Raw genomic sequence first — 27,421 nt, 5'->3', positions numbered from 1 at the left:
GGACAGTGCTTAACTTCACAGGCAAGGCAGAGTGAAAGAGCACAGAAGATAAACACACTCTAAGCCAACAAACGGGCACCTGAAATGGGTATCCTGCTGACTGGTGAGGAGTGCGCTCAGCTCGGGGTAGTGGGGGCAGTGCTTGGGCTGGCTCACATGCAACCTACACTGGCTATAGTACCCCACTTCTTGCAGTAGACAAAGCTTGCTGAAATCTTTAATCTGCACCAAAATGCGCTCATAGGTTAAGCATCATACTGAACAGAAGACATGGCTATCAAACAGGAAAGTGAAGGTAATTCCAAATTGAGTTATGCTAATTGGGTATATCCTTGTAAATTAGTTAAATCCTGGCAAAATAACAAAAGAACTTTATGTTGCTGGGTATGACCCATATGGAGATGATTAATACCTCCAGAGCACAGGTCAAAGCACAAACTCAGAACAAACCTAAGGATTTTTGTTTCATGACATGTGGCATCATGAACTTCAACTTCTAATGAGCTGGAGGTTATTAGAGGTCAAATGTTTCAACCTCCAGGACCCCCAATTTGGGAGCTCTGATGATGCTGTTAGTAGTTTCGATGCCAAAGCCTTCTGTTCCCATTTTTTGTTCAATCATACTCTTAATGAAACTGTTAAAATACTTCACGAAAGGACCCTCCTCAAAACTGAACTGGAACATCGTGAAGGACCCTCCTCAAAGCTGAACTGGAACGTCATGTGCTTCCAAAAGCAGATCCCGCTCACAGAGCACATTCAGCACCTGAAGGGTTGGACAAGCAGGGTCTCTGGGTGAGCATCTACTGCCATCTTCCATCTCCTTGCAAGTGAACCATCACAGAAGGCCTGGTCCAACACATCCTCTGTGGCTCTCAATAAATAACAAGAATGTCAAGGGGGTAGACGACACACAATCTGTATAAATACACCCAGGGAAGAAATGGAATCTCTACAGGAGCCACAAACCTGCGAAGGCCACAAGGCCTACAGTTCAGACCTTGGTTTATTAAAAAAAAAAAGTAGACCAGTTACGGCAAGATCTCCGGAACACAGCACAAGGGGACACACATGCGCATGGCATGATGCCCCCCAGAGATAAAGGAGAAGACAGGAGTATCTATGGACCCACTTACACTAAAAAAAAAATCAAACTTTACAGATCTAAGCCAAAAACTGTTTAAAGTGAGGGCTACCTGTAGGGGAGGGAGGAAATCAGATGAAGGGGAAGACGCTGTTTGTAGAACTCACTTTGCAAACATGCAAATTTTTTTCTTTCCCAACGTTTTTTAAAATAAAAAATTTTAGGCATACAACAAAGTTTAAAGAATCAGTAGTGAACATCTATATACCCACCACCTAATTCAGCCTCTAACATTTACTATGTTCCATTTGTTTCTCTGTTCAGGCCTCAGTGCATTGCACTTTTTGTGTTTTTGCATCACAGTAACCTGCAGGAACAAAACCCTCTAACTATCTCAACATATCATAAACCAGGATGCAATACAGTTCCAGTCCTCACTTTTGTAGTAAAGTTATTATATAAAATAAAACAATATAAATATATTACATATATATAACACACAACCATATAAAAGTTTTACGTAACTGTACAACAAATATAAATACATATATATAAAACCAATCCCTAAATACTGAAAATCAAATGAACCTAAATGTTGGTTATAAGCTGTTGGTGACATAATCATACAGAGAAGATATCCCATGCAACTTTAAACACAGAAACCAACTACTGGTCCCTAGTGGGATATACCCTAGGGACCCTACCCTTCCACCTAAACAATTCTAAACTGTTTTCAGTTCTACACTGGTGGTAATCTTGATACTGTTATTAAGTTACATGTGTGGCATAAGGTAAAGAACTAGAGTAATTCTGTGACTCTAATTTCCTAATTCCTAGGATAGGTGATTGTAGGCATGGGCAGAGGAGATAGGAGAATCAGAAGAGAGCAACTTTATGACACTTTTGGGGGAACTGACAAAAGTGGAATAAGATGGCAGATTAGATCTGTATCCAAGTTCAACTTACTTCAATTTCTCAATGCACTTGTTATATAAGAACGTGCCCTTATTCTTTGGAAACATACACTGAAATATTCAGGGGCTATGGTCTTACTCTCCGAATGTTCTTTTTGAGTGTGTCTAAGTGTCTACAGACTGTGGCAAATGATGCAGTAGGAAAAGCAACAAACAATCTGAAAAAGGCATCCCATAGAGCCATCAAAACAAAGCAATAGAGACCCACAGACTGTAAGTCCTGTTCATGTCTACCTGAGGAGGCTCATAAATTGCAGCTACTTCAGCCCTGATACCAAGAGGAATGTCTTTGTGCTCCGTGTACCGTCCATACAAGTACCCGAAGTGCTGGTTCCCTGTCTTCCTCCAGAAGTCAAGGAAGCGGTCAGCAACTGTATGATTCTCAAACATGATGTTGTCCACATGTCTGTATTTCTGTAGAGTTAACAACAATAGGTTAAATTCAAATACTCGATAAAAAATAATAGATTCTTTTAGCACAAGACTCGAAGAATGTGCTCTGCCCTTAAGACTACTTCAGATTTTAGTGGGTAGAAGGGGTAAGGGTGGGACTCCTCAATAAATTAATTCAAATTAATCTCACCAGGGGACATCCCTAGTGGTCCAGTGGTTAACACTCTGCACTTCCACTGCAGGGGGGAGTGTTTGATCCCACATGGCATAGCCAAAAAAAAAAACAAAACACCTTACTGGGATTCTACCTAAAATGCAGGTTTTCACATTTTCTAAGTCAAAAAAAGTTTTCAAAAAGAAATTAAGACAGACAGAAAGAAAAGAGAACTAGAGGGATGGATGGAAGGAAGGAAGGAGAAAAAGAAAAGTAGAAAGGTTCTCAGATGGTCAAGGAGGCCATGGAATTCTAAACAGCTAAACACGGGCTGGCAGCAGCAAGGGAAAGACGAGGTGAGCTATTCTTGGAGGAATGGATGATAAGAGTGGAAAAAGCCAGAATAATTACACAAAATTTTCCCTGAGCTCCTTCTTGAGCCTAATCTCCTTCCTGAGCCCAGTTCCCTTCGTAACCTGGCTTGGAAAGATGTCCTGAGCTGGTCCCAGGACAGTTCTGTTCATAGTTGAGCCATAGCCAACTTCCAGAGCCAGTTTCTTAAAAGGCAAAGTCACAACCACTGAGCATTTTAAACAGTCACCAGGAAAATTTTGCCTCTACACAAGCCAACAACACAGAAAACTGAAGGCTCCCCTCTATGCTTGAAGGAGCTAGAGATCTTTCCTCAGCCGTGAACACAAATATACTGCTTTCTGAACCCAGGTGGACACAGCCAACATCTCACCTGTCTGTTCAGCGTGATGGCACTTGGCTGGCACTTAGTACAGATGCCGTTAGGCCATGGAAGGTGTCCCTCACACCCTGATTTAATCTTGCAACTGATGTTCTCCAGGGCAACAAATTTCCCCCTGAACAAGAAAATGCAACTTAATTAAACATTACAATGGTTAAAAGTTTAACAGGAGGCTGGAAATAAAATGTAAGATACCTTACACTTCCTGAACAGAGTTCTCAGGAGCTAAGCATGTGGTAGCAACAGCAGGGAAAATGTGCTAAAATTTATTCTAATGGAGTTCTAGCTTCTGTCCCGTACACTTAAGACTGTACGGAATTCAGAGTTATTTCTGACAAAAACAGTTCGTTTTCACTAACATCTATGAAGACTTTCAAGAGTACTGCTGAATATCTGGATTTAACCTATGCCTCTGAGAGAAAATGAAACACTTTTTAAATTTCATCGACTTAACAAATATTTACGTAATGAGTCTAATACTTAAGATTTCTGGACAGAATTCTTATCCATAGAAAAAATGTGATTAGGATACATAAGAAAGATATCACCACTCTGCTTTCGGTGAGTGAGGATGTCCTGGGCCCCACTGTGGACTTACAGGTGAGCCTGCACAAGTGCCTGCAACCTCCGTCGCTTTCCTGTTCACAAACAGCCCAGTGATCAGCACTGTCCCCACAAGCCAGCAGCATCATGAAAATGATGGCACTTGGGAAGCAAGGGTTACAACCAAGGCTGCGTGTTAACAACAGTGACAAGCAAGCCCTTGACCTAGACTGACAAAAGGCCAGCAAACCTTAGCACACTCGTGCTTTGGTCCAGACAGCTTCAGAGCTTACCCCACCGACAAAGCAAGAATAGGCTTCGGGTGGGATTTTTTGTTTCCTGGTCTAAGTTTTTTTAAAAGTCATTTCAGGATGTCAGCAGGCTGTCAGAGAAAAACTACAAGCAGGCGAACATGACATTCTTCATGAAATGTTGCTGACTTGTGCTCAGCCACCATCTCCTCTCGCTGCACAGACAAGAATCATAAAATCCCAGTAAGAAGTCCGTTCCTTTTTGGTGAGGTGAACACATCAGCAGGATAGGGCTGCACGGCAAGGACTAGATGTAATTCAGAAGAAATCAAAGTGCTCTCAGCTTGCCACTGTCACAGCTGCTCTCTAAGAGCCAGCCGTCCCCACTGCCCACCTGCACCCCCGTTGCCCGCCTGGCCGAGACTGCAGACAGCACTGCTGAGGCACCAGAGGCCAAGCCAGGGATGACACCCTACCTTGGCCTTACTATGGTTGTGAAGTTGAGCTGCTAACGAGGCAGGTTCCAGGGCAAAGGGCTGACGGGGGCTGTGAAACAGGACAGCCAAGAGAATTGGGGGGAGGTGGTTCAGGTTTTCCAAAAAGCAAAGGGAAGGTGGGCTGAGACTCCATAGACACAGGACTGGCCACTGACATGCCTCATCTCATTCATCTTCACAAACAGCTAGCTGCCAGGACACCGCATACCCGAGAGAAGGTTGCCAAGGTACCCCCGGGCCTCCACAGAGGCCACCACCAGCCTGGCCTCTGCCCATGCACTGGCACTGCAGACTACAGCAGGTACCAGAGTCTCCACCCACCTGTTTCCTCTTCTAGAATCAGAATAAAATTCACAAATTCAAACAATGCATGCCCAGACTTTGATCTTTACTTTTCTCACTCAAATGCCAAGGGGCTTTAAGCAACGTGTGCAAGAGACAGAAAATGAACTTCTGCGACCCAAAGCCACACAGGTGGCACCCCCGCATTCAAGCTGCTTACTTGTCAGCCCCTCCGGTCAGCTTCCGGATGTAGGCGTGGAAGGACATGTGCTTCACGGGAGGCTCTAGGTGGTTTAGGTAGTCCTCGTCAAACGGCTGCCAAAACACACAGTAAACAGAGTCACACACCTGCATCTGGGGTCATGGCCACAGCCTCCACTTGCCAAGCCCGGAGGCAGGTGGGCAGAAAGGGAGCACTGGTGTTGGGTCCTCACTATTGTTCTAGGTCAGAACCAGGTTCTCTGTGTACCAGTTATCTTTAAAAGATAACTCTATTAATCTCTATTAATTAATTAAATCTCTATTAATCTGTTAATCTCTATTAAACATAAAATGATGCAAGTTAAGTAAGTATCAAGTAAATTTTGCAAAAAAAAAAAAAAAAAAAAAGCCACAAGATGAAGCAAGAGGAGACTCATGAAGAAAATCAGGTTGGCCTTCCTGCCGTAAATTCAGTGTTAACCAGTCACAAGTCAGCATTATTATGGTAACTCTCAATCTCACCAGGACAAATCAGTAGAGTCGTGAGATTCAGGGCAAAGTAAATCAAAACGATGATGAACACAAAAACCGCCAGGTCCAGCTTTGTGTCAGGTTTTAAAAGGATTGTCCAGGGAACCCAGTGTAAATGCTGCCCCTTTATCACAGCAATACCCTGTCCCAGCTGTTCATAATCTACCCAGAAGGTCACTCCCATAAATAAAGGCTCATCCTCAGTGCAGCCTGCACTTGGGGGAATCCGAGGCCCAGGGCAATAAATAGATAAGTTCCTTGAACCACTCCAACCCAGCCCAGGGACTTAGAGAAGTGTGGAGACGGCTCTGGGAACTCACTCTGCGTGGACTCACCTCGAGAGGAACGCAGTGCACGCACTTCCCCAGAGGCCCGTGCCGGCACCTAGAGCACAGGAAAGAGAAACGCGCAGTGTCAGCACGTGTTCTTCTGCCTCCTTGCAGGCTGATACTCACAATGCATGTAATACCTAATGAAATGCTGCCCCACCCACGTGAAATTATCTGAAATGGTACGTGATGAAGAGCTTTTAACAGTTTAATATTTTGGTGTGTACTAAAACTATTGACCTGTGCATCAAACCTGTGATTCCATGGATATTAACTGCTTAAAATGACACAAACTAAAAGCAAAAGTAAATGAATTTAAAGTCAATTTAAATAAAAATGTTCGGTAAATGGAGAAGGAAGTGGCAACCCACTCCAGTATTCTTGCCTGGAGAATCCCATGGACAGAGAAGTGTGGCAGGCTACAGTCCATGGGGTCACGAGAGTTGGACACAACTTAGCAACTAAACCACAGGCATTTTAACACACTTTGCTAAACTTTCTATCTTTTTATTTTTAAACGATTTTTTTTTTTTTTTTTAGTTCTACCACTTTATTGCCACCAACCCATCTCCCTCCACCCTCGTGCACACATGCTCAGCCATGTAATCCCATGGACTGCAGCCCGCCAGGCTCCTCTGTCCATGGACTTTTCCAGGCTTAAATGATATTTATTGTAAGAGTTTGTAATGAAAATTAATTCAGATGACACTGGACCATTGCTGATGAATTTTATTAAATAAACATCTTATCTATTAAAAAAAAAAAAAACCAAAAAAATGTTCAGTAAAGACTAAGAAAGTTGGTATGTGGATGTGGCAAAAACTCTTGAGAATGGTACAAAAATAGCTTGTGTGACACAGAAATCCCTTGCATTCCTATACACTAACAATGAGAAAACAGAAAGAGAAATTAAGGAAACAATACCATTCACCATTGCAACAAAAAGAATAAAATACTTAGGAGTATATCTACCTAAAGAAACAAAAGACCTATACATAGAAAACTATAAAACACTCATGAAAGAAATCAAAGAGGACACAAACAGATGGAGAAACATACCGTGTTCATGGATTGGAAGAATCAATATTGTCAAAATGGCTATTCTACCCAAAGCAATCTATAGATTCAATGCAATCCCTATCAAGCTACCAACAGTATTTTTCACAGAACTAGAACAAATAATTTCACAATTTGTATGGAAATACAAAAAACCTTGAATAGCCAAAGTAATCTTGAGAAAGAAGAATGGAACTGGAGGAATCAACCTGCCTGACTTCAGACTCTACTACAAAGCCACAGTCATCAAGACAGTATGGTACTGGCACAAAGACAGAAATATAGATCAATGGAACAGAATAGAAAGCCCAGAGATAAATCCACGAACCTATGGACACCTTATCTTCGACAAAGGAGGCAAGGATATACAATGGAAAAAAGACAACCTCTTTAACAAGTGGTGCTGGGAAAACTGGTCAACCACTTGTAAAAGAATGAAACTAGAACACTTTCTAACACCATACACAAAAATAAAGTCAAAATGGATTAAAGATCTAAATGTAAGACCAGAAACTATAAAACACCTAGAGGAGAACATAGGCAAAACACTCTCCGACATAAATCACAGCAGGATCCTCTATGACCCACCTCCCAGAATATTGGAAATAAAAGCAAAACTAAACAAATGGGACCTAATGAAACTTAAAAGCTTTTGCACAACAAAGGAAACTATAAGCAAGGTGAAAAGACAGCCTTCAGATTGGGAGAAAATAATAGCAAATGAAGCAACAGACAAAGGATTAATCTCAAAAATATACAAGCAACTCCTGAAGCTCAATTCCAGAAAAATAAAGGATCCAATCAAAAAATGGGCCAAAGAACTAAACAGACATTTCTCCAAAGAAGACATACAGATGGCTAACAAACATATGAAAAGATGCTCAACATCACTCATTATCAGAGAAATGCAAATCAAAACCACAATGAGGTACCATTACACGCCAGTCAGGATGGCTGCTATCCAAAAGTCTACAAGCAATAAATGCTGGAGAGGGTGTGGAGAAAAGGGAACCCTCTTACACTGTTGGTGGGAATGCAAACTAGTACAGCCGCTATGGAGAACAGTGTGGAGATTTCTTAAAAAACTGGAAATAGAACTGCCATATGACCCAGCAATCCCACTTCTGGGCATACACACTGAGGAAACCAGATCTGAAAGAGACACGTGCACCCCAATGTTCATCGCAGCACTGTTTATAACAGCCATGACATGGAAGCAACCTAGATGCCCATCAGCAGACGAATGGATAAGGAAGCTGTGGTACATATACACCATGGAATATTACTCAGCCGTTAAAAAGAATTCATTTGAATCAGTTCTAATGAGACGGATGAAACTGGAGCCCATTATACAGTGAAGTAAGCCAGAAAGATAAAGAACATTACAGCATACTAACACATATATATGGAATTTAGAAAGATGGTAATGATAACCCTATATACAAAACAGAAAAAGAGACACAAATGCACAGAACAGACTTTTGGACTCTGTGGGAGAAGGCGAGGGTGGGATGTTTCAAGAGAACAGCATGTACATTATCTATAGTGAAACAGATCACCAGCCCAGGTTGGATGCATGAGACAAGTGCTTGGGCCTGGTGCACTGGGAAGACCCAGAGGAATCGGGTGGAGAGGGAGGTGGGAGGGGGGATCGGGATAGGGAATACATGTAACTCCATGGCTGATTCATGTCAATGTATGACAAAACCCACTGCAATGTTGTGAAGTAATTAGCCTCCAACTATTAAAAATAAATGGAAAAAAAAAAAAAAAGAACAGCAAAAAATCTAAAATAAACAAATGTACACAAGCATAAGCACTTTACACAATCCTCGTTGAAAAGTGAACATTCCGAAGGCAGCAGCACCTTTAGCAAATGAAACATTCCCTAGAAGAACGGAAAGAGCGCACTGAGTATGGAAGGTTGAGCTTCGCCCACGAGAATTAAACAAGACGATGTGAATGAGGACCTGTGCCAGCAGGTGCCAGGGTACCACCCCCTCTACCCTGTCACACTGGCTAAAGCCCACTCTGCATGTGCATCCAGGTATTTCAGGGGCACACCACAGAGAGGACTTGGTTTAAGGCTCCTTCCTTCTTTCAAATCTCCTAGTTCTCACCACTTTAAAATTTTTAAAATACATGTGGAGCACAGTTTGAGATTCAAACTGTGAGAAATGAGAAAAAGCTCAAAGAATAATTTAAGGGAGATGTAAGTTGAAAATAGACGGTCAAACTCGAAACTTACATTTCTTCTTCAGAACACATTACAGACATTTCACTTGACTGACCCTGTGGCCCCGAGGGCACTTACAGCTGTGGGTCACGGCTCCTGTAGATCTTCCCGTCCTGCCTGCTGAGGTACTGGTCGATCTCATCTTCCACCACGTTGGGAGCACCACAGGCCTTCAACCCCTGCGGGGCCGACGTCTCCATCTCAGATGACGGTCCCGCAAGGTTCGAGGGAAACAGGAACAGCAAATCTCCATGCCTGTTCAAACAACAAATTTAAGTTGAGGCCGTCTGCCTTTCTTTACAACCTGAGCTGCACAGAAGATCAACTCCTGTGAAAACCTCTGACACCTACAAACAGCCAACACCAACCACCCCAACGGCACAGACAGCTAGGCTTCCGATTTTAAGAGAGTGAGTGCTCTTTTCCTGTCTCCTCATGCCTCTTCACCTTACCAAGGTTAGCAGCAGGCTCTCTGGACTGAAATATAACTTCCCTACAACCACACTGCAGGATCTATGCTGCGCAGGCACAGACACACCTAGTTCTACACAGAAGACACACAACCTCTCCAGACACTGGAGCAACACAGCCTCTACCCACCTCCTCCTCCTCTGCTTGGTGCCCACTTCCCCTCATTCCTTCCTTGGCCCTCTCTTTAGCCCTCTCATTTACCTCCCTGGGGCACATCCTTCCACTTTCTTTCTTTACATTCACACACGTGTCCGTAACATGCACATCACTGATGTACAAACCTGAGATGATTAGACATACACTTTCTCCATTTGCTGTTCTCACACAATTGCTCCAAAGATGTTCTACCTCTAGTCAATGTTCTGCAGTGAAGCCACCCCACAGTACGCTTTGCTGCTCCCCCATGACAGGCAAGGCTCCTGAGAGACCTGCCACCACCATGCCACCAAGAGATGGCACGGTCTCCTGGCCATAAGGCAGATTTCCCAGAGAGGGTACATTAAACTTTAGGAATTTTATTTGTTCTTAAAGCTGCTGACATACTGCTTTCTACAAAGGCTGCCATGATTCACACTGTAAAGGGCAATATTTGGTTTTCAATCATTTTCAATATGAACAGCGTCCTTTCCCCATCAGACCCACTGCAGACTTCAATAGAGCCTGACTGCCCACCTACCACCATGCCTGAGGCAAGTGAACAGTCCCACCTGGGAGCACTGCAGGCCCTGAGACAATCAGCCAACCCCAGTCTTGGAGGAAAAGCTGTAGCACCTCCCAATCTGGGAGGAAAAGCTATAGCACCACCACTGGGTAAGTATTTCCTTGCTCTCAACAAGAGGCACGTGCAGGAAGTAAGACTGGAAGCACAGCCTGCAGCCTCCAAACAACAAACAGAGAGAACCGGAACAGGTGCCTCAGCCAGGATGGGCAGGCTGGGCTGCAGCTGTTCGACGGGTCTGCTCCGCCCTCTTTTTCCTCTCACAATTTAGGGTGATAAGACCTCCAATTTGTAATTGAAGACGTCTATGTCTAACAGCAAATGAGATATTCCTAAACATCCTCCAGGTTCAGGATACTTGGCTCAACTGCTCCATCAGTTTTAACAAACACACTCTAAAATGCATTGTGGAGCTTAAAGAAAGGAACTCCCAAGGGTCCAAAAACCCAAAGCAGCTCAAACAAGAATAGTGAAGGAGCCTATGGCCAGCTCATGATGGGAACCCTGAAGTTGGCTTACAGTCGTTCTCTGGATGACAGAGATGAGGCCTTGAGCCTGCCTGCCCAAAGAGAGTTGCTGAGCCCAAAATGCCACACAGAGCCAGATGTCTGAACATGTCTCAACAGCTGGGAAAAAACCTACCAGCTGACAAAATAGACCAAGGAGAAATCCTATCTGCCTCCATCCACCATGCTGTAGGCAAAACTGTCTGAGAGTCTGAAACCGAAGGCCTGCTCTTGCGAGCATCCAGGGTACAATTAGGGATTCTACTTGGTTCAGGAAACCAGACAGAAATTAACTTGAGTGCTAAGCCCACAACGCCCCCTTGTGCTTACAGTAAGTAAGTGTTAGTCGCTCAGTCATGCCAGACTGTACGACCCCATGGACTGCATCCCACCAGGCTCCTTTGTCCACGAGATTTTCCAGGCAAGGATACTGGAGTGGGTTGCCATTTCCTTCAGTAGGAAAGCCAACAAAGCCAGATCCTTCAGGGCCCCCTAAGACCAAGTTTGGCCAAATACAAGCTCTCAAGAAAAGGTCACCAAATGTACAAGAGAAACAAACCACCAGGACCAAGAGAGGGCAGGAAACAATCAACAGATTTAGATATCCAAAGACTTCAGGTGTGGAATTCAAGACAAAGTATACTTATGTATGAAATGTCAGCTGGAAATGGAATGAAGAATTGTGAGCAACAAGAGGCCATCTGCAATGACCAAGGGCTCCGAGAGTGGGCAGAGGGGCCGCAGACTTAGCAGCTCTTCCCAAATCCCCTGCTTAGAACAGGCTAGACAACACCAGCTATAGTGCAACAGGATCCTTGCAAACCCTAAATACACTCAGGAGAGACAGACTCCAGACACCTCAGGACCTGAGAGGGAAGCACCCAGTGTGTGACAGGCCAAGGTAGAACCCCAAGGAACCCAGCAGTCTTCACTGGAACCCTGGGGGCCAGCGTGAGGGCAGAGCAGGAGCCGGGAAGAAGCCCCTGTGAGCACATGAGTTAACAGCCAGGACTGAAAGAAATCAAATAGAAAAAAGTTAAAAATGTCATCACTGAAATAATAGAGAGACTGAAGGAGAGGTAATATTTAAAGAGATAATGGGGAAGAATTCTCTAGACCTCACCTGCAGATACAGAAAATACATTTTACATCAGGTAGAATTACACAAAGCAACTAACAGGCCACCGAGTCCACACCTGGACAGGTCAAACAGAAACCACAGGACCCCAAGACCAACGAAGATCTTTAAAGCAGCCAGAGGGTGAAAAAAAGAACCTACAAATGAATAAGAGAATTAGAACAGCCAGCTGAACTGTGAAAATGGCAACAAAGGCAGTGGAGTGAGACCCACAAGGAGCCCTGGGTGACCGACTCTTACAGACATGGTCAGCTAAGTCTTGAACAGTGACAGGACATGGTTCCCAAGTTTGGGCTCATGGCGCTCAGCAAGCATCACAACCATCACTGAAAAGACACGCTCCAGGATCACCCAGAAAGACACGCCCTCCAAGTGTGACTGCACCTCAGGTGGACAGCTTTGCCTCGAGGGTGTTTCACTCTGCAGCCCCCCTTTTCTGCCATCCAGCCGTCAGAATAGCCCTGAGACACATAGCTGCCACTTCCATAGTGCTCGTCCTGTGTAGGGACCCGACAACCATGTGGAGGAGGCACAAGTGCCCCCACCCCCCAACAGACAAGGGTGCAGGGGCCCAGTGAGATTGGGTGGCTATTCAGGCACACAGCCAGGAGTAGTGGGTATGAGTCCAAACCCAAGGAACACCCATGAGAAGTGAGTCTCAAGATGCAGAAACCCTTAGCAAGCTGGAAGGAAAGACGGCCCTCATCCACTGGAAACAAATATACACAAGACAAGGCTTTACATCATCACAGCAGCAGGCAATGAGCAGGTGCCGAACAAGTATCCGTTGAAGAACAAATAAATTCATGTTAAAATTGCATTTCCCCTACCAAGACATACTAATTGTGAATCTAAAATGGACCACACAGATTGCCAAGACAGCCTATTATTCTGACTGGTAAAAGGCACACAGCCAAGTACCAAAAAAGCCCAGCCCAACCCTCACTAGTGGTCACAGCAGCCAGGCTACCTGTAGCCCAAATAAGAGAATTCCCTGCCTGCTACCTAAGGACAGCAAAGACCTGAAGGGTTCTGCTCACTGATATGTGAGCAGGTGTGCCCACACAGCTCAGACAGGGGTCAGCAAACCTTTTCTATAAAGGGCCAGACAGAGAAATATTTTTGGCTTTGCAGACCAGACAGCCTCTGTCACAATCACTCAGCCCTACCCTTGCAGCATGAAAACATATAAACGAATGGATGTGGCTGTGCTCCCATAAAACTAAAAAAACAGGAGAGGTCTCTGCACCCAAGAAACTCCTTCTGACATTACCTATCAATTCTAAGGCATTCCAGGGGTCCTGCCAGCAAGAAATACAACACAGACCTACCAAGCAGGTCTCAAGGCAGAACTACACACAGAGCTACATTCAAGGTCCTTCTCTGCAGTGAAGCAGCTGAGTGTGCAGTTGCACACGCACTATAACTCCTCCTCTGTGACGTATATCCCTGAATTCTGCAAGTCAAACAGATCTGCTCGACAGTAACTGTATATTTGGCATGGCTGCCAAACACCTGGCAAGCAGCACGGTCACCTGCACTTTGGTCCACGTTCAAGACCGTAATCACAGTAGCAGAAGGAAACAGGGCAGAAATTAGTGACTTCAGGCGGGTAACTAGTGCCAGAATGCCCTCCCCACTCCCCACCTTCTCCCCTCAGGCACTCACTTGATCTTCAGCAGGTTGAGGGATTTGTTAGATGACGCTGTTATTTCTCCAGTCTTGTTTCTATTGATGTAAACTGAGAAGCCATTATTTTGGAAGCCAAACTCCTTTGCGACCTAAAACAAGCCCCAAACAACAGAGATTTAATAAAATATTTAAGGGAATTCCCTGATGGTCTAGTGGCTAGGACTCTGAGCTTTCACTGTTAAGCACCTGGGTCCAATACCTGGTTGGGGAACTAAAACCCCACAAGTCACACAGCACAGCAAATAACATACCAAAATATTTAAGTATCACTACCCTGACCACATATATACATCAGACACTCCTAGTGAGTTTAGAAATTGCTCCTCATTAAACAAATTCCTCTTGTTATTTTGCTCTCTTACAAGGAAACTCGAGTCTGGGGCCAAGACATGGAGCTCAACTCTTAGGGTCATCTGAGACAGGGAATTTTGGCAGAGAAACAGAAATGATAAAATAGAATAAAATGGAAATTCTACAACTGAAATAGAAAATTCACTGGATGGGCTTATCATCAGAAGGGAAATGACAAAAAAAAAAAAAAAGTCAATTAAAGATGGCTTATTAGAAACTATACAATCTACAGATAAGAGATTTGAAAGAATGTACAGAGCCTTAGGGAACCTCCAGAGCAATAGCAAATAATCCTCAGGAGAGAGTAAGGCTAGGACTGAAAAATATTTGAAGAAAGAATGGCCAAAACCCCCAAATTTGATGAAAAACATACGAGTAACAAATCCAGAAGTTCAGCAAAACCAAAATAGGATAAATAAAGAGAAAACTATGCCTGGGCACACTGTCATCACATCGCTAAAAACCAAAGATCAATGGAGACCAGAAGACAAAGGAACAACATCTTTAAAGTGCTGAGGCAGGAATAAAAATCTGTCAACTCAGAATTCTCCATCTGAAGAAAATACCTTTCAAATACAAGGGCAAAATGAAAACATTCTCAAGTTGACAAGACCCAAGGGCACTGTTGCCCACAGCCTCCACCACAATAAATGCCAGAGGATGTTCTTCAGGCTGAACACCAGACAGAAACTCAGAGCAGAGGACACATGAAGATAAGAACTCCAAATCACACAACAGGAAATCATCACAGAATCGCCATGAGAATCCTGAGAGCAACAATGCTAGTCAGAAACAGGACCAGGTACTTTCTTGGCAGTCCAGGGGTTAAGATTCCATGCTCCCAACGCAGAGGGCATGGATTAAATCCCTGGTCGGGGCCTACGATCCCACATGCTGCGCAGTGTGGCCAAAGACAAAGAAACAGGCAAGACTAAAGACTTTGACGTTTTTCTGAAACAGCAATAAACTGAAATTAACAAATTGTGGCATTTTACCTGTTCTGCAAAACCATACTGTTTTTCTATAGACAGAGCACTGCAAGTTATTGCCAAGAATAAGAAAGAAGTCTTGCATCAGGAACATTGGCTGTATGAGTTAGGATAGCACCCCTGGGATGTAAGGCAATCTCTGAAGTGGTGCAGGGTATTGTGTGGGCGGCCCTGTGGGCAGAGGGAAATCCCTATGACCACATGACTGAGATCTGTGCTTTCTATCAGCACCGAGAGCAACAGTATTTTCAAATACAATAGCCAGCAACATTACTTCACATATGCTGAATCCCACTTTTGGGAGATGCAGAAATATACATACTAGGTTCTGTATGGTGCTCCTGTGAAAATAACTGCTTCTTTGAACTCTGAATTATTTATCTAAAGATACAAAAATCGAACACAAGGCATCAAGCATTTAAATAAAAAAATCTTAGCAGAGTCTTACAAGAGCACAGTTAAAATCTTAAAAACTGGGACTTCGCTGTCAGTCCAGTGGTTAAGACTCTGCCTTCCAACGCAGAGGGCACAAGTCCCCAGTAGAAGAACTAAGATCCCACATGCCATGCAGTGCATCCAGGGAAAAAAACTTAAAAACTTCATTTCACACCTGAGATAATCTTGATGTGTGACTACTGTAATAAAACCAGAAACATGGTACTGTGTGAGATGAATACAAATGTTTATAATGGAAGGTAACAAAAAAGAATACATGGCATGATTTCACTTAAGTTCAAAAACAGCCAAAACTAAAATTTAGGTTTTAGGAACGCACAGAGGTGGTAAAACACAGAAAAGTGGGGAAGCAGCTCCCATCAAGCCAGGAGAGGAACGACAGGGTGAGGACGTGGGAAGGCTGACCGATGGTTCCTGGAGGCTGGCAACTGCCCCAACTCAGACTTGGGTGTTTGCCTCATCATCAGTCTTTTTGACTGTTCACATTTTTCAAGCATCTCTCAGCAGGTACTTTAATTCACAGGTTAAAAAAAAAATGTGTAATATGATAAAGAGAAAGGACAGAGTCACTTGCTGCTAAGAGGTCGGTTAAGAAAGGACTGAGGGAAATTTCCTGACAACCCAGCAGTTAGGACTCTGCATTTTCATGGCTGAGGGTGCACATTTGAGCCCAGGTTGGGGAACTAAGATCCCACAAGCCACAAGGTGCAGCCAAAAAAAAAGGATAGAGGTAGGATCTGGGGTGACTCAGTAAGGGCCCTTTCAGGGAAGTGACAGCAGCAGAAGCAAACCCTTGGATCCTGGAGATGAGGAAAGATGACGCCAAACAAGACAGCCAGAAGAACCTGTCCTGGAGGGGTTTATGGTCTAATGATTCACAGAGAAGGAATTCTTCAGTGAGAAGCATTAGATGGTCTCAAAGGATCCAGTAACTCAAGATTCTATGACAGATTTTCATTGCAAGACGTCTCATTACACTTGCAAAACCAATTTCCTTAGAGAGCATAATGCCTCATATTAAATCAGGATCAAGGGTATCAAGTGTGGGGATGGGAAGTTGGAGCCAACAAAGTTCAGTGGTTAACATACTTTTCAGGCAAGTCTGTGAGGCAACAGGAAGGCCATTTCAAAGCCCACTTACAGGGCACAAATGCACAGCCAAATTATTAATTATCAACAACAGTATGAGTCCACTTATATGACACACCTGGAGGAGTCAGATTCAGAGACAGAATGTAGGGTGGTTACCAGAGCTGAAGGGGAGGCAGGGGGAGGAAATTTGTGTTTAATGGGAACAGAGTTTCAGTGTGGGAAGATGAAGAAATTCTGGAGATGGATGGTGGTGATGGCTGCAGGACACTATGAATGTACTTAACGCTACTGAACTATACACTTAAACATGGTTTGCATGGCAAATTTTATGTTATTTTTCTTATCACAGTAAAAAAAAAAAAAAAAGATACAAATCTACATTTGTTGACATACAGCCATGTCCATAACCTATTGTGAAGTGAAAAAAGCAGGTTACAAATGATCACAAGGTGAGATGTGAATTTCTCTAGAATGGGTGCATCTTACTTCTGTCTGCAGGGCAGTAGGGTTGGTATATGGGTCACTGCCTGGACTCGTGTAACTTGTCACCCAGATACCTAAACAACCATCACCCCTCAACACTGCCATCAAACAATCCATTCAATGATCAATCAAGGAAGAAACAGGGATCTCAGCTGTTGAGCCTTGTTGGTGAGGTGGAGAGCACCCTAGCACCAGCACCTAAAACACAGGTGTTGGGGGCTGGCTTGCTGATCTTCCTGACCGGGCAGCCAGTGACTCCTTCAATAAGACATAACATCGTCACCTGAATCAAAAAATGGTTGAGGAAGGTTGGACTCTGAATGTGAGGTCACAGGGAGAGCCTATCCAATTAATTTCAGTTGGATTTTCCTCTTTACGAATGCATAATACATGATTAAAATACATTATTTCCAAATCAGTCTTAAAAAAGCACTTTACATATGAAGTAAAATGCAGGCATGCCGGGTTTTTTTTTTCTTTTTTTGTGCTAAGTTGCTTCTGTCATGTCCGACTCTGCAATCCTACAGATTGCATCCCACCAGGTTCCTCTGTCCATGAGATTCTCTAGGCAAGAGCACCAGAGTAGGTTGCCAATTCCTTCTCCATTTTTTTCTTTAGTGATCCATGAATGTTTCTCCTTAACCTCAGATTTGAAACAGCAGTAGTACAGTACAATCCTACTTTGGTGCAAGTACGCGTACATGCATACGCAGGCGTGCATGTGCACATGTGCCTGCACATGTGTGCACATAAAGATGTGCTACAGTAACAGGTATTTCTGGCTAGTAAAATTTTGAGTTATTTTTATTGCTTCTTCATACTTCCCTGTATTGTTCGAGGCTTTTATAATTAATCCATATTATTTGTATAATCAGAGGAAAGGATTTTCACTTGAGGGGAAACATCTCAGTGTAACAAATGTGTTTGTTTTTGAGTATTCCCAAGCAAATTTCTCCTAAGCAATGACTACTGTGGTGATAATGGCTTCAGAAATTAGGTCAACACTAAACTGTACCTCCCTGACTCCACCCACATCCAGTGACAGCTACTGCATCTATATTCCCTATGCAAGGCAACAAGTAAATACCCAGAAGGAGCACTAGGACTTCAGGATACTTCTGAGGTAAATAAAAGTCAGAATAATCCTGTATTTTTAGGTTTCTCTGAAATCATTTGAATTTAACCTGTCCAACAACTCTATATTTGATGCCAAGCACAAAAGTCTCAAGTTAAAAACAAAATCATATCTCTACATGGTTAGTACAGATATAAGAAATTTTCAAATCACAAAGACCCAGAAAAGTAAAGAACAACTGTAGGCAGTCCTCTTAATTTCACATTTATCCCCACAACTGTCCAAGCAATAGCTACGTAATGCTTAATGTTTGTCTCAGACAATCTCTCAAGAACTCAAGCTTTTAGGGTATCCCAGCACCATCACCAGGAGTGAGCTGACAAGGGTCAGCTGCTACCAAAAAAGCAAAGAGTAAAATATTAAAATGGAGTAGGAAATGGCAACCCACTCCATTATCCTTGCCTGGAAAATTCCATGGCAGGCTACAGTCCATGGGGTCACAAACAGCTGGACATGACTGAGCGACTAACCACACACACAGGATATTAAAAAGTCCTTAAAGACACAGAGATTCTCTTTTCTGTGTGCGATCTATTGCACCTGGTCTTTTTTCTTTTATTCTTGTAAATACGGTCGCTTAAGCAGCACTGTTGGAATCAGAATAGAAACTACTTTTCAGAAACCAAACTTCTCAGGTTAAGTGCTATGACTGCCTTAACAGATGACAGTGTAATCCTCAGCAAATCTCCTTATTCCCTAGACTTCAATTTCCATCTTTGTGAAAACAAAAAGATCAGACTACCTGACACTGAAAATTCCCTCTGGCTTTAACGATCTGTGACTTTTTTTTGCTTATGAAAAATGATATTTTTTTATCATTATAAAAGTTAAAAGCTATCTACAACAAACTCAAATAATAAAGAATGTATAAAGTAGAGGTTGGCAAATTTTCTCTGTAAAGAGCCAGGCAGTAAATATTTTCAGCTTTCAGGCCATACAATCTGTCACAACTACTCAGCTCTGCCCCTGGAGCTCAAAACCAGTACATAAGCCAATGAGTGCAGCTGTGTTCCAATGAAAATAGGCAGCCAGCCATGAGCCATGCTTTGCCGACCTTTAGAATGAAAGCATCAAGCAAAAGCCACTCTTCTTCCTTTGGCTTCCTCTTCCAGAGCTACTCCTTTTAGGTCTGGCTTATGATCTTTAAGCCACATTCTCATATAACAGATTTGTATACGGAGCTTTACTTAATTTTTTAAGAAGAAAGTGGGATCATTCTATACATGTTAATAATTCCCCTTTGCCGGACGATTCAAGTTCTTCACTCTCTGATTTTTCACTCACAAATATTCCTCCTGTGAAATCCTTTTACACTGACCTTTGGGCCCTTGGTCCTGCAACAGTAAGCAGTGGTCAGCTGTGACACATCTGATCCTGTATCAGTCCCACCAATCATGACAGAGAAAACCAATGCAAGAGACTAAACTTGGGAGTGGGGAGGAATCAAGAAAATGAGGGAAAGAGAAAAGGTACAGACTAGGAAGGGAACAACAGTGAAGGATGAAGAAAGGTCAATACCCAAGCCACAGGTACCTTCTTCAAAAATGTTGCAGCCGTTTCTCTCTTTGTTGCTGTGATCCGCTTCACCCCATCTGGGGACTGGACACGTATTATCTGTGGTAAATGAAACAAGGTGGTTACTGTGCAGACTTGGAAGGTCCCGGCCTATTACGGAAACTAACATCTGCAGTCTCTCGGCATACGAGTCACCGAAACTTAAGAGTCAAACTTCACCTTTCCCCTTGCGTATTGTAACCCAATGTTTCTAGAAGATGAAGCAGAGGTCTGAGTGTCATCAGCACAGGGGACGACATCCTAAGAGGGCTGCCTTAATAGTCAACTCGTATCATCTCACTCAGAAAAATACAGCTTCAATTTTTTAAAAATTGGTTTTAAAAAATAAATAAAAAATAAATAAATAAAATAAAAAAATATAAATTGATTTGGCCATGCCACATGGCTTGTGGAATTTTAGTTCCCCAACCAGGGCTTGAACCAACACCCTCAGCAGTGAAAGTGCAAAGTCCCAACCTCTGGGCCACCAGGGAATTCCCACAACCTCAACTTTTAACCATTATTTGTAAAGAATATATCTGAAAGACCAACATTTTTCTCTTCAGGTTTACATAAATATTTTTTTTTTATCAGCAGGAAAAAAACCCAAGAATCATTAGCAACTGAGTTGTTAAAAAAAAAAAATCTTTGTTCCCAGATCCATACAGATGACTTTTAAAAGATCACGGAATTCAATGTGGAACTCCCTAGCAGACTAGCAAAGGTTAGGACCCGCAGCGAAAGCCAAGGGCACGGGTTCGATCCCTGGCTAGAAACTAAGATCCCCGCAAGCCACAAGGCCAAAATAGAAAAAAAACTAAAAACATAAAAGGATTGCAGGGAATCTTCTAATTTGTTATTTACTTTCAATAAAAAGAATAAAAGAAAAGAAATAAGATGTTTAATACCATGGTAAAACTTGTCAGGGTTTTAAATATATGTATTTTCACGGCTAGCCATGAAATGGTTGTCAGGTCTGGAAGATAGCTGGACAGAGCAGCACTTTCTAGACTTGATTTTCACCCTGACAGAAGCCCAGTGAAGGTGAGCTGTTGTGTCCAGGCCAACCATCCGAGGTCTTGCCTCAATGGGGAGCATGAAATGGCATGCCCTGCCACCAGCAAGACAGAGGATGTTCCAACCACCTGAGGGATGGGAGGAGCCACAAACAGCATGTGCCAGAAAGTACTCATGTTCTTCCTCTCAGCAACACTGCACTGTATATTGTATTCAAAACAACACTATACAGATGAGAAATGTCATAAGCAATAGATTTTGAAAGGCTTTCATTGATACAGGACAAAATGCCACAACGGCTTTCGATCTGGTCGATTTTATCAAAGATATTAAGAATCATGTAGGGACCTCCCTGGTGGTTCAATGGCCAAGACTCTGGGTCCTAATGTAGTGGGCTTGTGTTTGATCCCTGGTCAGGGGACTAGATCCCACACGCCACAACTAAGATTCTATGTAGCCAAATAAACAAATATTCTTTAAATAATAATAATTTAGATTTTCCTAAACTATTCCTAAATTTCCTAAAAAATCGCTTGCCTCTGTCTGTCTCTGTTTTGGTTTTTTTGGCCATACCTCTCAGCATGCAGAACTTTCCCAACCAGGCATCAAAGCCCTACCCCTTGCAGGGGAAGCAAGAAGTCCTGTCCCAACCACTCGACTACGAGGTAAGCCCTTTCTCATTTTCTAGTAACGTGTGTGTGTTTGTGTGTAAAATGTAAAACTCGTGTCTGACTCAGGGGAAGCACGGAGTCCTGTCCCAACCACTGGACTACAAGGTAATCCCTTTCTCATTTTCTAGTGGACTACGAGGTAATCCCTTTCTCATTTTCTAGTAACGTGTGTGTGTGTGTGTGTGTGTGTGTGTGTGTGTAAAACTGTAAAACTCGTGTCTGACTCTGCAACCCCATGAACTGTAACCCGCCAGGCTCCTCTCTTCATGGAATTTTTCAGGCAAGAATACCGGAGCGGGTTGCCATTTCCTACTCCAGGGGATCTTCCTAACCCAGGGATTGAATAACTTTTGCTTAACTGAAAAGGTTTTGCCCCCATATTGTATTCAATTTTTAGATTTTGTTTTGAATAGTCCTTATGAAATCCCAATTGTTAAGTGTATTTTCTTTATTTTTGCTTTTCAATAACATCTGTCTAACTTTCTCACTCATCTGTGTGTACCACAAACAAAAAGTCTTTTGACTTTTGATTTCTAGTATACTGTAGATTCAACATCTAGAAAAATGTTTTCTTAATACACAGCCTGGACATAAGGTAACCTCCCACTTGTTTCTGCAATCTGTCTCCAATACTGAGGCAGGTTAAGAAATAAAGAGCCCTGCTTCTCTTTGAGGGGTGTCGTGACTGTGGCTTTCACTGTTCACTTAGGACCAAGAGCATGACACTCTACTCCTTGAGGAGTTAAAGGTCAGGATTACATGTTTCTGGAGAGTTCCAAAGCTTAAGAAGTTATTCTACTTGTTCGTTTACAACAAGACACAGCAGTCGAGGTTTCCAAGCTAAGCTCAGTATTTAACTCCGAAAGACAAACATAACTTATACTGAGGGAAGTTATGGCCTGGCCTTTGACACAGGCTATAAAGTAAAATAACCAAGAAAAGACAAACCAGGCAACAGAGACACATTAACTTCTTGGTAACCTAGGTCTCCCTATTTATAAGAAAGTGAGCCCAGAATACTTCTTGAGGGAGTCAAAGAATTAGTGAGATAAAAATCAGTGAGATAAAAATCAAGTTATTCCACAGAAACTTTTAGAAGACTTCTTCTAAATAAGTAAACTTTTGAAATAAATTTCAGAAGAATGATCTGTTTCAATTCCTCACAATGTGAGAAATTCAGCAAGAGATCCATGCTATCAACTAGAGCTTTGCCTTATACACAGAAACAAAAGTGGCTTTCTCTGAAACAACTCACTTATCTACAGGTATTTCAATTCAGTTAAAAATACTACAGTAAAGAAAAAGTTTGGAAGCATATCTGGGTGCTAACTCTTAACCTATCTCTAGGATGAGTTACCAACAATTGGTGGTAAGTCTTATTTTGAAACGAGTTAGTTACTCGTTTCTCTTGGGTCATTTATTACCTCTGCTCATCTCTAGGCTGCAAAACAGAGAAGAAGCCAGGGCCCCTGAATAGAGAGCAGAGTTAGGACTCACTAGAGGAAAAGTCTCAAAGTCCCAGAGCCAGAGGTTCCTGCAGACCTGACCATCCAGAGAGAATGAGTGCTATTCCCAACACCTGGCAAAACTGTTCGAGGCCCTCCCAAGGCCAAGTTCTGAACATGACTTGCCACCCCATACTGCTTTTGCTTCCCCCAGGAAATTCCAAGTGGCCCTTAAAGTTAACCAAAAAATTCTTCTGTCCAGCTGGTCTGTTGGGTTTTTTCCGGCCACACTGACTTCTGAGAGGAACTTTTGACAAGTTAAGGGAAGGCTAGTTTTTTCCTGATTTTCACTTTAAAATACAAACACAAAAAAAAACTTTAAGGGGACGTGTGTTAATCTCTAATTTCGAGTACAAAATAAGATTTTTTAACATCCCTTTACAGACAGGTAGCTGTCAAGGTCTCCTTGCCATCTGCCAGTCCACCGTCTCCCTTCTTCGCAGCTTCCTCTAGCGGGGATGGGGGTCCCCATTTATAGAAAATGCTCTTTTAGTGACCTGTGACAAGGCACTCACTGGGGCGAAGGCAAAGAGGCAGGAAAGACGGACAGGAGGCGAGGAGGGGTCGAAGTCCCCGGCAATCCGGAGCCCCTCTTCTAGGCGCGCCCGGCGAGACCCCGCGACCAGGAATAGAGAGGCCAGCACAGCCCACACCCTCAGACCGCCCGGTCTCCCACTCCAGCCAGGGACGGGAGGAGTGAGGAGAGAAGGTCGGAAACCCAGCCGGCTGGCCGGCCCAGGAGGAGGAGGGCGGGCCGCTGAGCCTCTCCGCAGGCCGCGCCGGCAAATATGCTGCCTCATCCCGGCGCCCTCCCGCCCGGCCGCCCTACTCACGATGCTCTCGGCCATGGTGGCCGCTCCCGTGTCCGGGCTCGAGCCCCGGGCTGCCGCCGCCTGCCGCCCCACGGGCCTCGCAGCCCCGACCCCGGCCTCAGCCCCGGCCCCGGCCTCCCGCCGCCGCCGCCACCGCCGCTCCAGCTTCGCCGCCCGGCCGCCACCGCCGCGACGTCCTGTGCCTCACCCGACGCGCTCCCCGGCCGCGCGGCCGCGCAACCAGGTTCCGGCCCCGCAATCAGGTTCCGGCCCCACCAACGGCCCGCGCCTGCGCAGGGCGGCCCCGCGCCGGGCTCCGCGGGAGGGGCGCCCCCCGCTGGCCACGCGGTGGAGAGACGCTGCGGTGCAGCCCAGAGGGAACCGTCATCGGAGCGCGTCTCATCCACGGACAGAGATCCGTGGGCTCGAATTGGGCATTCCCGGCGCCCTGCTGGTCAAACGGAAATTCTGTTCAAAGTGTGTTAGGGGGGTATTGGGAGCGGTGAGAATGGAGGGAGCATGCTCTGTGTAACATTGTAGGATTCTTCTAGAAGCTGAATGGAGAATAGTGCAGGAGGAGAATCGGGGAGACCCTTCGGGAGCCTGAGGCTTTAGTTCAGAGGGCAGAACACGGTGGCCATGAGGAGGCTGGACGCAGGACAAACATTGGCGGAAGAGTTGATGAGTTGATAGGGTTGCTCCTGTCAAGGGGCAAGGTGTGTGGTTTTTATCCCGCTGACACGCATCCTGCTCTCTCACCCTGTCCTGCTCTTGTACAGGACGGCCTCTTTTTGCTTCTCATATACTGACTGTATCCCTTACACAGAAGGACAAGACTGCGTCCTGGTGGTGACGTCTCCTAGTGTGGTCACGTCCAAGCATTGACAGACGCGCTGTTCTACTCTACACCACTTACCTTTTAATCTCCGTTGTGTGACTGTGAAGGTATTACATTAATGTTTTAAAGTTATTTTAGTAGTTCTATCTCTGGGGCTGCCATGACAAAATACCACAGACTGAGGTGGCTTAAATTTATTTTCTCACAGTTCTGGAGGCCGGAAGTCAGAGATCAAGCTTGGTTTCTTCTGAGGCCGCTCTCCTTGGCTTGCAGATGGCCGTCTTTGTCCTGTGTCTTCCCTCTATACAAGTGCATCCCTGGTGTCTCTCTGTGTCCCAGTTTCCTTTTCTTATAAGGACATTAGAGGAGGGCCCGCCTTAATGGCCTGATTTTAAGCTAACTACCTCTTTAAAGGCCTTACCTTCAAAGTCTCATTCTAAGGCACTGGGGTTGGGACATCAACATAGAAATTTGGCCGGGGCGGGGGGACACAGTTTAGCCCATAACAATGGTGGTAACTACACTTTCATACAAAGGCTACCCAATATCAGAACAGGGCTGAGATGGAGCCAGAGGTGACAACCATCTTCCTGAGAGCCTGCTTTGAAGCCTGATGCAGTAACTGATGACGCCGGGCGTGTCCCCTTTGAGGGAGAGACGAGCCTCAGTCTGATTGCACTGGGCCTGACCTCCAGCTCCTGTCCTATGCCTGACCTACTGCCAGTAGCACAGCAGCCTGGGTGGTCCTTTTGTCAGATTGGATGCATGTTACTCAACACCTGTCATCTCCTCATCTCACTCGGAGAAGAATTTGAAGACAGCCACCCTTCTTCAGACTTTCCAGGCTTGCTCCCATCTAAAGCACTACACACGCCTGAAATGCTCTTCCTGCACGTTAGTCTGGCGTGTGCCGAGGGCACGGCCCAGACCCCCACTCAGGACCAAAGCTGCTGGTGGCGCTGGCTGAGCTCCCCTTTGGGGACTTGGCTTACTCCCGATCATAGTCCCTTCCCCCATGCAGCTCATGCCCAATAATAGTCGATGGTTAGCAAGGCCCAGCCCCATGTCTCAGTCTGGGACAACTCTGCAGGCCATCCCAGCTGCAAGGATCCCTGAGGCCTTTATTGGGACTGTCTGACTGCTCACTTTCTCCCTCTGCCTGTGCCATGCTGCTTCATGTCGCGGGTCTGGATCCTGAGACACTCCCAGGGGACCCTCCTGAACTCACCCTCACAGGGGCCTTGCCCCAGGAAAATCCATGAGGCTCGTTCCCTCTCTTCCTTCAGCTTCTTCTCAGTCCTCTTGTTCTTTTCTTTTCCTTTTTTTTTTTAATTTTTAAAATATGTACTTATTTATTTGGCTGCACTGTGTCTTAGTTACCGCACCAGGGATATTAGATCCTGCCATGCCAGGATCTTTAGTTGCAGCATGTAAACTCTTTACTTGTGACATGTGAAATCTAGTTCCCTGATCAGAGATCGGACCTGGGCCCCCTGCATTGGGAGCAGAGTCTTAGCCTCTTGACCGCCAGGGAAGTCCCTCTTTTCTTTTTTTAAATTGAGATGACATTCACAGAACGTACAGTTAACCATTCTAAAGGGGAAAACTCACTGTCCTTTAGTGTGGTCCCAATGTTGAACAATCACCTTCTCTATCTAGTCCTAAAGTTTTCTTCACCCCTGAGAAGGAAACCTCACACTCATTCAGCCATGGCTGCCATTTCCCCCTTTCCCAACCACTGGCAACCACTAGTCTACCTTCTGTCCCTATGGCTTTACCTATTCTACAAGTGGAATCGTATAATATGTGGACTTTTGTGTCTGACTTCTTTCACTGAGCATCATGTTTTCAAGGTTCATCAATATCGTAGCCTGTGTTAGAGCTTCTTTCTATTTTATGGCTGAGTATGGTGGGCTTCCTGGTGGCTCAGTAGTAAACAATATGCCTGCAATGCAGGGGCTGCAGGAGATGCAGGTTCGATCCCTGGGTCAGGAAGATCCCCTGGAGGAGGGCACGGCAACCCACTCCAGTATTGTTGCCTGGAGAATCCTATGGACAGAGGAGCCTGGTGAGCTACAGTTCATAAGGTCACAAAGAGTCAGACATGACTGAGGCAACCCAACACACATGCACACATACTCATAGCATGGATGGAGCACATTTTGTTTGTCCATTCTTCATTGATGGACACCTGCATTGTCTCCTTTTTTGGCTGCTATGGTCCTGTATATCTATGTATTTGTTTGAGTCCCTGTTTTCAATACTTTTGGGTGTAAACCTAGGAACCAGACATCTTACTTACAGTGAGGCCTCCCTGATCATGTGATGCAAGACAACATCACCACTATTTTCTTTCCTTGCTTCATGACACTCATGACCATACAAAGCAGCACATAGTTACTTGTTTCTCCGCATACTCTGTGACTTTCCCTGTGCTTGAATGTAAGCGCCCAATGGTGGGGGATCGTCAGCTTTCGTCACTACTGTACTGCAGGGCTCTGTAGTTGCAGACCAGTCCCTGGCAGAGAATAAACCCTGTGTCAGTCATCTGTGCTCACAATGCTGTTGTGTAACAAACCCTCCCAAAATTCAGTGGCTTAACACTCAGCTGGCCCTCTGCTGGAGTTTTGGCTGGGCTCCAAGGAGTGGTCCTTATGGGAGCAGCTAGTGAGGAACCCGAAGCAAAAACACAAGATAGGAGCTTCTCT

The 27,421-nt window shown here is 44.5% G+C and overlaps 1 protein-coding gene across 2 annotated transcripts in view; it reads right to left on the bottom strand.

Annotated features, from left to right (window-relative positions):
* NPLOC4 (NPL4 homolog, ubiquitin recognition factor) overlaps positions 1 to 24,117 on the bottom strand; it is a 53,638-nt gene extending 29,521 nt beyond the window's left edge. Inside the window, exons 1-8 of one of the 2 annotated variants that reach the window (XM_043905226.1) lie at positions 23,897 to 24,117; positions 19,850 to 19,930; positions 13,787 to 13,899; positions 9,364 to 9,540; positions 6,000 to 6,048; positions 5,153 to 5,247; positions 3,351 to 3,474; positions 2,293 to 2,472 (exon numbers count right to left, since the gene is read on the bottom strand). In XM_043905226.1, coding sequence (XP_043761161.1) covers positions 2,293 to 2,472; positions 3,351 to 3,474; positions 5,153 to 5,247; positions 6,000 to 6,048; positions 9,364 to 9,540; positions 13,787 to 13,899; positions 19,850 to 19,930; positions 23,897 to 23,911 — 834 coding nt within the window. In that variant the 5' untranslated portion in view covers positions 23,912 to 24,117. Of the gene's footprint in view, positions 1 to 2,292; positions 2,473 to 3,350; positions 3,475 to 5,152; positions 5,248 to 5,999; positions 6,049 to 9,363; positions 9,541 to 13,786; positions 13,900 to 19,849; positions 19,931 to 23,896 lie in introns of those variants that run through there. The other variant, XM_043905227.1, reaches the window with a different exon arrangement.
* Between the last annotated feature and the right edge of the window lie 3,304 nt (positions 24,118 to 27,421).

The sequence above is a fragment of the Cervus elaphus genome, chromosome 5 (assembly GCF_910594005.1).
Source record: "Cervus elaphus chromosome 5, mCerEla1.1, whole genome shotgun sequence".
NCBI classification, from domain to species: Eukaryota; Metazoa; Chordata; class Mammalia; order Artiodactyla; family Cervidae; genus Cervus; species Cervus elaphus.
This window is presented reverse-complemented; position numbering and strand designations above follow the sequence as displayed.